The sequence below is a fragment of the Lissotriton helveticus genome, chromosome 2_1 (assembly GCF_964261635.1).
Source record: "Lissotriton helveticus chromosome 2_1, aLisHel1.1, whole genome shotgun sequence".
In the NCBI taxonomy this organism is placed as follows: Eukaryota; Metazoa; Chordata; class Amphibia; order Caudata; family Salamandridae; genus Lissotriton; species Lissotriton helveticus.
The window spans coordinates 316000308-316013142 of record NC_136059.1 but is presented as its reverse complement, the minus strand read 5'-3'; the positions used below and the strand labels follow the sequence as shown (position 1 = coordinate 316013142).

The 12835-nt window shown below is 44.3% G+C and overlaps 1 protein-coding gene across 2 annotated transcripts in view; it reads left to right on the top strand.

The window, feature by feature from the left end:
* MTMR12 (myotubularin related protein 12) overlaps window positions 1-12835 on the top strand; it is an 813877-nt gene that overhangs the window by 558454 nt on the left and 242588 nt on the right. For both annotated transcript variants that reach the window (XM_078674902.1, XM_078674903.1), the window contains exon 10: window positions 7495-7619. In XM_078674902.1, the coding sequence (XP_078531028.1) occupies window positions 7495-7619 (125 nt within the window). The remainder of the gene's footprint in view (window positions 1-7494; window positions 7620-12835) is intronic.

The window sequence follows — 12835 nt, the reverse complement described above, 5'->3', positions numbered from 1 at the left end:
CTCACTGTTAACCAGTGGTAGTTCCTTATCGCTTGCTTGGTGGACTGAAACTTAGGAATGCCAGCTAGTAGCCTTGCGGCAGCATTTTGTATAAGCTGCAGTTTGGCCACCACCCGTGCCTGGGCATTTACAAATAATCCATTGCAATAATCAAGTGATGAGAGTACTAAGGAACTCACCACTGTTTTCCTAGTACTCTCAGGAGGCTGCTACATCATTTTTTCGGTCATAATATAAATCATCTTTACATTTATGTTCTGTCACGATTCTCCACCTTCAGCAGTAGTTCCCCTAAATGATGGGAAAAGCTAGGACATTTATTGCCTTCGGATCTCTGCCTGTGCCTCATTCCTGGTACAGTCGTACTCGACCTGCCGCTGGACTTTGTTGTCAGGCATATAGAAAAATGGCCCTTCTCCTGCTAGGTTCACAAGTTAGCAATTAGAAAAGATAAAGGTCTCATTCTTGATATTAGGATCTTTGTGACTAAAACGGTCTCTTTTAGGTGTTTGCAACAGCTCTGTGTCAACTTCAGTGCAAGTTGTATGGATACAAAGTCATCAATGGCTACTACTAGTGAGTGGTCTAAACAAACAATAGTGCTGACAAATGAGTAACAGAACACTAGTTGAATTCGGCCATTTGGACCCACTCTGAAAGAGCTAAGGCAGTTAAATAGATTGCTGGCAGGGAATTTCCATCACATAAATGCAAGGCAATCCCATAGGTAAGCACTAGCACGTTCATGGCCAAGTATTAGGAAGAAAATACATGATTTTAGAAAGCAGTGATTGCCTTAGGCACTACTTGGTACGTCATCAGTGATCAAGGACTAGGGTGAGAAAGTTGCAGGAAGTAGGAATGGACTGAAATACTTGTGATTTAAATTATATAGGGTCATCTTGTTTTTGATCTCTTCCTCCCTCCCACATCCTCTCTTGCAGATAATCTGGTTTGCCTGCTAAATGTCCTGTTTGACAGCATGAGAAAACGAATTCGGAGACAAGGGGTGACGTTTCTTATACTCTCCCCTTTGTTGGGTTTATTAGTAGGCGCTTGCAGATCCTTGGACCCACAGTGGTGCACTTGAAATGAACCTATATTTTAGTCAAAATGGAGGTGAGACCTCTTTTTTCCCCCATATGGTTTTGAAGTGCAAACTAGGAGCTCTACATACACTCCACGGGCTACGTGTATCAAAGTGACATTTTGCATTCCCTAAATAGCGAATTGTAGGTAATTGCTATTTAAGGAATGCAAAATAGTATGCAAGAAAATAGCGATTCCCTATTAGCGATTTCTATAGAGTCTCAATCGCTTTTCGGGATTCGCTATTAGGAAATGCTACTCCATTAGTTCCTATGGGCCTAAAGGCACATAGGTGAGAATGCTTTTGCAATTACTTAATTGGTAATCACAAATTAGGAAATGCAAAATCAAGCGTGCATGGGGGCCCAAGGCCCCCCTAAAGAACCCTCCATTAAAAATAGACACATGTAAAGTGCTCACATGCCCTCGGGGCATGTGTGCGCTACATGGCACTTTAAAAAATGAATTTTTTGTGCATTTTCAAAAATTGCACATGGTTACCATTGACTTGAAGTCGATAGCAATAGCATTTCCTAAATGCCCAGTTTGCATTTAGGAAATGCTTGGTACATGTGCCGAGGGAATTATACATTGCGATTTCCCTATTTGAGGTCATCGCAAAAAAAATGGAATTACCTAAAATGCACTGTCAAAGCCTTACATACATCTTGAAAGGCTATTTTGCATTGACAAATGGTCAAATTGTGCCATTCGCACCATTTGCAAATGCAAAATAGGTTAATACATGTGGCCCTATATATGTTCTCTGATTGCATTACATCTTATCACCATAGGTGCTTGAGTTGTATAAGCCTGTCGCACATAACTTGTGGCCCTATTCTCTTTTGGTGGGGGTTGACAAGGCATATTGTAAAGTATGCACCATTCTCAGGTACATAAACAACTTTACATTGAACATTTGTATTGTAACAGGTACATGTATATAAATATGAGGTACTTAACATAGCAGTTGAGACTATTACAGGAACCAGGATATGGTTTGTGGAGAAACTGTGAGACAATATAATTGGGACAATACTAAACTTCGCTCTAGTTTTAAACATGCATATACATATATGTTTAAAAGTATATATATTTTGTGTGTCTCTGTTTTTTTTATCCATTTTTGTAATATTTTACAGATCTGAACGAACATAGAAATGAGAAATGAACGTTCAGTATAATACAAGATTACAGGCATTCAAAATTGCATGACATATGCTTAGCATCAGATCAAATCCTTACAGAGTAACAGCACTTAAGGGTACCTAGTACCAACACATTTCAGAACAAATACATTGCATAATGGGCCTCAGTTTCCCCGGCCTTAAATGCTGATCTAGAATTTCAAAACCTCTGGTGAACCTCAAGTAGATTGACTCTTTCTTCATTCGCTGGAATTTTTATAGGACTGTCCCGTGGTGTTCCAGTGTATGTTTTGACATTCACTTGTTGCCCGTAGGGTTGTCTGTGCCCCCTGTGGCTTTTTGTTTGCAGTCACGCTGTATCTCTTTCAATTATATGCCTGAAAAATATATTCATGTGTACTTTAAAGTGGTCTAGTGTCTGGAGGATCGATTACATTATGAAGCAACAGCCTCTAGTCAGCCTGGTCTTCATTAACTTTCTTGTCTCTTAAAGTAGCCCTCATGTGCACTTCGTATTTACTACAGCCAACTCTTCTATGTCTTTCTGGAAATTAGTTAGCTGTGATCAGAGTGGTTGAAGCCATAGAATGGAAATTCACTTTGTTCCAATACATCTTCGTAAAATGGTAAATGTATGCATCCTTCTTTTTGGGTTTCGCCTGCCGAAGGCTGCGCTCTGCGCAGCTTTTCGGCGCAGGTGAAATCCTTTGTTGACAATAAGGACTTCGGGAACGTCCCCCGGCTCTCATTGGCTAGCTCCATAAATGGAGGCTAGCCATTGGGTGCCGGATCTGTCCGTCAAGGCCGGACCAGATTCGGGGGCGTTCCCGAGATTTTTTCCCTGGGCGGAGTTACGTTTTTTCCCGTTCCCTCCCCTTTCACTGAAAGTGATTTCAGATGCGCTGTCCATTCCCGCCCCCTCCGTGTGCCTCCCCGCCCCCCCCTCGCTGTCCTGTGCACGTTTCCCGCCTCCCTCCCGCCGTCCGTGTCCTCTCCCGCCGTCCGTGTCCTCTCCCGCCGTCCCTGTCCTCTCCCGCCGTCCGTGTCCTCTCCCGCCGTTCGTGTCCTCTCCCGCCCCCTGTGTCCTCTTAGGTGCTTGTTGTTCGCTTTTTGACGACTTGGGCTTGTTTTTAGTTTATTTTGGTAGTAGTTGGCTTGTTCTGGGCTTGTTTTTTTTTACAGGCACCGCAACCCTTCTGCGACTCAAGTTGGGCGGAAGACGGCAGCCCTAGCAACTATACATCATCGTTACGCAACATCAGAAGACTGTGTGTTATCCCTTACACTTCTCAGGTGGCACTGGGGGCGCTTTCCCAGTGCAACCCCTCCGTTCGTACCAGCCACTTTGCACCCCTACCGTGAAATATCATGAACTTCAGTCCCACCTCCGGCCCACACTCGGCCATCGGTCTCGTGATCCTGGCAAGCCGCCCACGAGCTCCTGAATTCGCCACCTCAGCAGACATGGCTCAGTCAGACAACCACTCTCTAGGAACCAAACTACGGGCCAAACTGGCACTGTGTAGCAGCAGTCTGAGACAAGGCTATTGCGTCTGGACCTTCTTCTAAAAAAGCGCGGCACTTAGAGTAAACAAGTGCACGTCTCAGATGGAACTTAATTAAAGCCAAATCTCTATACCATAAATTGCATTTATAAACACCAAAGTCACAGATGAGAGACTGAATCGCTTTTCCCCGACCGGAAGCTGAGTGCCAGCGTTTCAAGCCTCAGTTTGACACATATTTCATTTGTTCGTGGCTTTTGCAGGAGTGGGCTGCGCACTGAGGCCGCTGGCCGATGTCGGTTTCTTTTGGCCTCCAAGCGCCTTGCTTTTTCCTCATAGCGCCTAGGGGCGCTGTAATTGTGCCACGAGCGCTGGGAGCGCTTTATTTTTGCTTTAGCGCCTGGGAGCGCGGCATCTTGTTCACTAGCGCTTGGGAGCGCTTTATTTGTTTTATTTAGCCGGTGCCCACCCGGCATTGGCCCCCTGGATTGCTGCCCCTAGCGAGTGCCCACCTCGCTTTATAATTTGCTTGAAGAGGGAGCCCGTGTTTCGCCGCCGCTGGCCCGGAGATCGCTAAGGAGATGCTGTGCCCGCCTCCCTGCCAAGGGCCGCGCTGCCATTGGCGGCCCTCAGCACAGGAAGTCAGGCAGGCCGGGGGCGGGACGACGAGACGACGGGAAGACTAAGAGCTTCCCCCCGGGGCTCCCAGGAGCTAGGGAGAGCCCCGCAGTATACCGGCCGAAGAGCGGCCGCCGGAGGAGTACCGCAGTGGAGCGAGGCTCCCCCGAGTCCCGCCGGTGAAGATAGCAGCGAGTGGCCGAAAAGGAGAGGGGGGCGTCGGGGCACATTGCCGGTGCCCGCCCCTCCAGTGCGAGTGTGTGTGCTGAGAGGCCCGTGGGGCCTTACCTGATGCCGAGTCCCCCGAGAGGGACTTCCCAGACCAGGCCCACATTATTGAAGAGCTCCGATGTTGTAATGTAAGTACGGACCAAAGTGGAGTAAATTAAGTATTTATTGAAATATATATACTAGAAAGGCCCACAGACAACAGCTGGGGCAGAGGTAGTATAATCACAAGGAGGGAAGGGGAAATATGCCGGGAGGCCGGGTGACGTCACTTAAATACATTCCTAGCATTCCAAAATGGAATGCGTGACGTAGTATAAACATAGATAACGCACAACAGTAAAAGTAAGGTCGCCGGTAAGGACCACAATGTTAAGTCACAACATCTCCCTCCTTCACATATTAACAGAAATACAACTAATCCTGAACAAAGTCTTCATAACGTTTGGGCATTCTAATTTGCCTTCCACATCTGGTCTGAACAGTTTTTCCACTCAGAGTAGGAGCTGTAGCAGGAGCATTGTCTGTTTCTACTTCGCTGTAACTCCTGTCAAGTATGCTGCTTTCAGCCATGCCTCCGGTATTAGACAGGTCACTAAATCCCTCTTCTACTCTGGAGGACTGGCTATTGGAAACATCATCCCATTCCAGAATACTGAAAGAAAGAAAGAACATTTTCACATATTGGCAGCAACTTGTTGCATGAACCCTTTAAAAGTGAATTGAATTAACGCTGTCCTTTAAAAAACTTTTTGGACCAGACTTGGCCACAGTATGTAGGCGACCATTTTAAGGCATCACACAGGCCTTTGGCTATGTAATGAATATGGCATGGGTTTTCTTAGATTTGAAGTGCTTGTGTACTTTTGGGGGGCAAAAGAGAACATAGCTGATTTTTCGAGTAGGCAGACTCCACAGAGCCCTGCTAAATGGGTAATCTTTATTTGCAGTGTCTGGGCCACAAAGTTCAACCGGAGGAAGGGGGGCGTTATTTACTCAATACCAACCAAAAAGATTGACGCAGTGAGTCCCTCAAGACTTGTCCTCAGTCTCCCTCTGTGTGCAGTGAGTCCCTCAAGACTTGTCCTCAGTCTCCCTCTGTGTGCAGTGAGTCCCCCCCATGCTTGTCCTCAGTCTCCCTCTGTGTGCAGTCTCCCTCTGTGTGCAGTGAGTCCCTTCAGGCCTGTCCCCAGTCTCCCTCCCTGTGCAGGGAGTCCCTCCAGGCCTGAAATGAGACTCCGCCTTTGTGCAGCTAGCTCATGCAAGTGAGTTCTAGCCTGCACCAAAATAACAGATACAACTTTGTTTTGTTTTTTCTTGCCTTCTGCCTTTTGATTGTGCCTGTGCCTGTTCCCGCCCCCCCTCCTGCTGTCCGTGTGCCCGTTCCTGCACCCCCCTCCCGCTGTCCGTGTCTCTGGCCCCACTTGTAAATGCTTGTTTTAATTTTGCAGTATATTTCCTTGGGAAAGCACATGTCTGTAGTTGCATTTGGGGAATGAATCTCTGAAACTGAGATCTGTTTTGAATTTGGGAAGTGCTTCTCTTAGAGACAGCAGCATAGTGTGGGCTGTGTGGGCTGTGAGAGCTGCGTGGGCTGTGAGAGCTGCGTGGGCTGTGAGAGCTGCGTGGGCTGTGAGAGCTGTGTGGGCTGTGAGAGCTGTGTGGGCTGTGAGAGCTGTGTGGGCTGTGAGCTGTGAGGGCTGTGTGGGCTGTTGGCAATGTAAATAACAATGCCATTTATTTATAAGTAAAAAAAAAAATGTCATGAGCAATGCCAATAGCTCTAACTTTTCCAAAGGCGAAACCATTGCATTGTAAATGCTTGTTAGGTACTGGGACCAATCCTGGCATATATTTTCTATGGGTTAAGTTCAGCTTCCCCAGCCACATGCAAATTAGCCCGTACATCTCAGAATTCCATAGCCAGGTCATCTTTTTTGAAATCCCCATTGTCCCTGTTACATATAGGGCAAGTGTCTGAGTAGACAATCAATATTATACTTAGCACTTTCAGGGTCATATAAGTAAAAAGCAAGATGTTGAATTGTGCTAATTTGAATTATTTTCATTGCTAAATACTTGCTTGAGGTGTGTACAGGCCTTAGACCATTCCCCATCTGTCAGAGTCATCAGATACTGCTCAGCCTTGTAGACCTTCGTAGTAGATCGTTCCCCTCATAGCCAGTGTGAATCCCCTACCAATGTTGTTTCTTCAGGGCCTTTTTGAAACATAGTCCAGATCTTGGCTGTCCTAGCATTGTATATGCTGTAGTAAGTGGCTTCGCACACTCAGAAAACCTCTTCTGCTTCCCCAAGAGTTAGGAACTTACCATCATCGTAAGAGGTCTCTCATCATGTTAGAGCACTTGTTTTTTATCGGGCCTTATCATGCTTATTTTTCTTTCGCCATAGTTCATTACACATGTTACAAGCAACTATGCCACAATGACCCCTAACTGCATATGTCTAGTAACTGATGCATGAAAATAAACTGGGCCACACAGCTTTTGATTAGTTTTCATTCTAGTTATTATTTCATAAGAATCTTGATTAATAAAGGCATTAAAGAGTTTATTTTTTCCAAAGTAATTCTTTATATATTTTTTTGCATGTTGTTCACATTTATCGCATTATATCCTTTAACACTTTCGACAGGAGGCAACCCCTCAGTAAATTAAGAATACCATCTGAAAAGAAAAATACCATATTTTTGTTATTTTAAGTAACTTAACCCTTGTTAGTTAAGTTTTATAAATCTACAAATTAGCTTGTGTGTGTTCAATTCAAATGTTCTGTTTATTAGTATTGTTGCCCTTGCATGATAACATTCTTTGTTTGAAATGAACATTTATAGTACCAGCCCTGCATTTTAAAATTCTGACTTTTCTATATTGTGTCCTATTCAGAATAGAAAATATAATTCACAGACCTCCTTATGAAGTAACCATATATGAAGATCTGTCGGTCAATCTTCCTTCCCTTCAAGAAATTCAGACTGCTTACAATCGGTTCAAACAACTATTTTATATTGGTAAACATACATTTATTTTGTTTTTAATTGTCTGTGTATTTCTTTTGTAAAAATAGAGCAATATGAAAAAAAGGGTGCATTGAAAAAAGAAAGTTTTATTTGTCTTCACTTTTTGATCATGGAGGTGCACTTCTTCTCAACCTTGCCGCTTTGCCCTCTAGACTGATGTACTTTTCTTAACTTGACCATTTTGCTGTACCCTGTGAGCCAAACTAGCTGCTAAGATTTAGTATTCAAGTGATGTTAAGCTGTTTCCAAAAGTCTGTGGTGGTACATTATTTCTAAAGTGACTAATTTTTGTCATCCAATACATTCATAAGTTGGAGTGTTTAGATAGGTGGATACCTGGCAAGAAGGTCATTGCCTTACATCCGCAATAAAACCCTATGGCACACTGCATCTAAGTACTCACATTCACTTCCTGGCTCTCTAACACACTGATCAACCAAAATAACCTTATTATCTAAGTTGACTCCGGGCTTAACCCTAATACTATCTAATGCTAATGATCTGTCCTATGCTGCCCATCAACTCATTCCAACTGTACCCAGGAGACCTCCGCTGCCTACTGCATGCTCATTCTCCAAATACAAATTTGACAAACTTGGTCATGTCCATTCCAAAATCCTTTATTTAGTCATTAAGTATTTGGATAACTGTGCCCGAATCTTGGTCAAAGCAGTCCTTCACACCCTATCCAAGCTTCATTGCAGCAGACTATAAATCTCTTTTGCTGCAATGTAAATTTGCCCCTATGAACAATGGTACTTGCAGACAGTCCTCCTCATCTCTTCGCACTCTTATATACATCATCATACAACTTTATTCAAATCTTTTTTTTGATTCATAAAAGTACAGTGTAAAACTAATTTTCAATAGGATATATAATAATATAATTCATGATATTGTATTTAAAATTTCACATTAAAATCTTCATCAGTACACGGTACTTTGTTATCCCAGTTAATATTATTACTTTTTTTTATTACTTTTCGGCTAAGGGCCATCCTTCATTCAGTTTCATAAACTAAATGGTCTAAAAGTATATTCATGTGTACTTTAAAGTGGTCGAGTGTCCTTCTTTGTATGGCCTGGGTTAAAAAACCAACAGCACTGCAGGCTAATTCATTATCAAGGGTACAGATGAATTTCATGGCGTCTTTATAAAAAAATAATTTTGTTGTAATAAAAATTAGACATAAAAATGTTTTTGGAATATCTTGGTAAAACTTACAAACCAGCATAAAGTGAATTGGAAATCCATTAGGGTTTCCCTGGGCAGGTTCGTATCCTGCAGACTAAACTCTCATATAAAACCATGCAATGTTAGAACTCAACCAACTCATCAGTGGCTCCACATACTCCACTTGATACTCAACATGATCATTTTGCTTCATGTCCCTATCAAAAGGACTCCTCCAGCTGATGTGGCCTGAGCAGACCCCAACCACTTTCTCCTTCCTCAATCTCCATCACATTTGCAGCTACACACAACCCTCGTCCGTAGTCACCCCATCAATATTTCTGACCGTGCATCTGTCCTAATGTCTAAATGTACGTCAATCACACACGACTAGTCAGCAGCCAACAAACACTCAAACAATAGGTAATTCTGTCTCTCAACTGATTTTTCCCAATATAACCCTCCCAGTGACTTACAAAAAATGGTAAACGAAGGTTGTTCTCAATGCCATTGGTATTAGCTGGTGTGACACAATTTGTAATGTCATGAGCAGTGTACTGTTGGATGTTGTAGACACTGTTCAACTATCCAGGCTTTTAAAAAAAATTACATCAATTGATTGCTTCCAACAAAACATTAACTGAAGCTTAACTTACCTCTGCTTCACTAATGTATTTTCAGTGAATTTCAGAAGCTTTTTAATGTATCTACCCTGTCCCTGGACTCTCACAACACACTGTGTACACTTATAAGCTGCACAGAGAAGGCAGTGTAGTCAATGCAGTATCTTTGGTCACAGCTAAGAAACGTTCATGCGCATACAGATCTACTGCACAAGGCCTTCAGATGAGCGCTAGACTTATGACCCACTACCTCATACTCTGCAGCTCATTCCACAGAGCAACTAAGTGTTATACAGAAAATAGGCAACATTTAGGGAAGGGGTGCCAAGTGTCCCAGAACCTCCTGTGTCAAGCCTCAATTCTTCACAGGAGTGCGAAGATCACAAGCAAGTCCTTACATTATGGAACTTTCTTTCTGGGAACATAAGTTCTTACCGATTTAGCTCCGAGTTCATGCATGCTTCCCTCCATAAGCCCAGGTCATTGTTAGTCTCACTACACGTTAGTGACTCTGGTGGGAATCCACTATGGAGCGCAGTCTTCTATTCTAAGTGCCTCCTATGTCTTTCCCAGCTTGACAAGCCTTTCTACTTCGTTACTCCTCTGGCACCCCCCTCAAATCAAGTTCTCTCTCAGTACACAAGGATATTGATAGTAGAAAGATACCAATTAGGTAAGCAAGAGTCTCGCACAAAAGCAGCAGACGAGGTCAGCTTCTCCAGTATTTGAATGTTATCTGTCTCCTCACCAAAGCACAAGAAAGATAAAAAGAATTGCTGGCCATCTACATGGGTGTGTCTTGTTGGAAGATATTTCTTCTGCTGGAGCAGTGCCAAGGTCAGCGGTACATGCTCTGTGTCTGATTTGGGAGGCGCTGGAGATTCCTTTAAGTATTCAGCCCAATTCATACCTCTGGACTAAAGTGGAATCCAGAGGTCGGATAGATGCTCAAATGGTTAAGCCTTTAGAAGGTTCTGTCCAAGGTGGACACAATGGACACTTTCGATCCTTCAGACAGCTTGGCATTGAATTGGAACATCACTTCAGCAATGCGTCATTAATGTGCACTGTATCTTCCAAATTGCTGTTATCTCTCCCGGTTTAACTATGATATAGTGCTAAATTGTAGGGCAGGAAAGTGCTTTGGCTTCTTCATTTCAAGCTCCACATACCACGCCTGTACCACACTCTACCAGGACAGATTTCTGCCCTTTCTCCTATGCACCCATGTTGCCCTTTTCAGTCTTTTTGCTTTTCCCATTTTGATGCTGATTGTTTTGTTAGCATTCCTGCTTCTTCTAGCCTCATTACTTTTTCTAGCACTACTGATACCTATACAGATGCCTATGTGTGTCCAGTTACGGACACTTCAGCTGGACAGTTGGCCACAAGCATGCTCTAGCTGCTCATATGCTAAGCATCCTCCTCTTAAGATTCAGCACTTGATTTTTCCTGATACAGACCACAATGCACACTAGCTGCAATTACAAATATTTGCCTCATGCCATTCGATACTCACTGGTCATATTGAAAGCCTTTTAAGCTCTGTCCATTGTGATACTGGTACCCCCTCCAAATCACAAGGGAACGTGTGTATTCGTGGCAATCTGACTATTCACAGATGACGAGCCCCAAATCCTAAAGTAGTCTTAGAAAGGCTTGAAGAAGCCACTCTCCGAGCCATCCAACTCAAAGTCTCTGTACAATAATTACCCTGCAACTAAAGACAATCCCACATTTGTTTTCTATAGTCTCTCTGCTCGGTCCATAGTGGTGATGGAGTATAGTGTATAGTTGCCCCAGTATTGGAACTTTCATAGATTCCCATGCTTTGTATCATTCCCCGTCGTCAGCCTGGGAGCCTCCGTAAATAGAAAATACCATAGCAGTATGTACAAAAGAGAAAGAAAGGCCTAGGCCTCATTTCATTTTGTAGCATATCTACCTCTTTTTGTAAAAGAGACCAAAATTTTGCAACAACCAATCAGATTAGCCTCACCCCATAGAACCCTCTTGAGAGAGCCTCAGATTTTCTACCACACGTTGTGCTAAGGGAGTCTCCACTGAGCTCTGCTTTCTCTTCAACTTTTGGATTTCATGAAGCTGTTTCCCTTTTTTTTCATCATCAGACAAGAAAAAAAAAAAGGAGGCGTTAGGTGAATGACCCTCATAAGATGGCATTTTTTGCCTGTATCCGGACCACGAGTTCTAGTTAAGATAAACATAAGGGTCCGTGAGGGCCGTCTTTTACCTGGTTCCAGAAGCTAAAATCTAGAACAGATCCAGTCTCTAGTATGATAGTGATGAGGCCTCGTCTGCTGTGTGTTCATGAAGATCTGAGAAGGAATACGATCTCACCCGGTTTCTGGTGAGCAGCGCACTCAAAACGCCTTCAAAAGAACTCCCATGGGTCTGACAGGCGCAGTCCAACTAAATCTCCTCACTGAGGTGTAAAGGAGAGGATGGGACTTACAAAGGAAATTCCTCAAAAAGCCTCTAAAAAGACCTCCCGGGGGTCTGACATGCGCCGTCCACCTGAATCTCCTCACCGAGGTGTAAAGGAGAGGAAGGGACTTATTACAGGAGAAACTGGTGTGAGGAAGTCTAGCTGAAACCTCCTCTCTTCCTCGACACCGTCGACGGCACCGTCAACGACATCTTCGACGACGATGCAGTGTCGACGACGATGCAGTGTCGACGACGATGCAGTGTCGACGACGATGCAGTGTCGACGACGATGGCAGTGTCGACGACGATGGCAGTGTCGACGACGATGGCAGTGTCGACGACGATGGCAGTGTCGACGACGATGGCAGTGTCGATGGCAGTGTCGACGACACCGTCGATGGCAGTGTCGACGACACCGTCTACTACGATGGCGGTGTAGACGACACCGTCTACGACGATGGCGGTGTAGACGACACCGTCTACGACGATGGCGGTGTAGACGACACCGTCTACGACGATGGCGGTGTAGACGACACCGTCTACGACGATGGCGGTGTAGACGACACCGTCTACGACGATGGCAGTGTAGACGACACCGTCTACGTCGATGGCAGTGTAGACGACACCGTCTACGTCGATGGCAGTGTAGACGACACCGTCTACAACGATGGCAGTGTAGACGACAGCGTCGACGACGATGTCTACATCGTCTACAACAACCGTCAACGACAGCGTCGACGGATATATTTAAAAAAAATTATAATTCTGTGGCATCAACATCTCAAAGGCAGGGAGAACAGCCTGTGACAGAAGGGCATGATGTAGTTACAGTGCCTGATGATGATGATGATGATGATTCATCTGATGAGGACCAGAATCCAAAGTCCTGACGCAGAATGGGACGATTACTATCCCACATCCTGCTTCACCATCTCCGGACCTTGTGAATTCGCCTCCAGCGG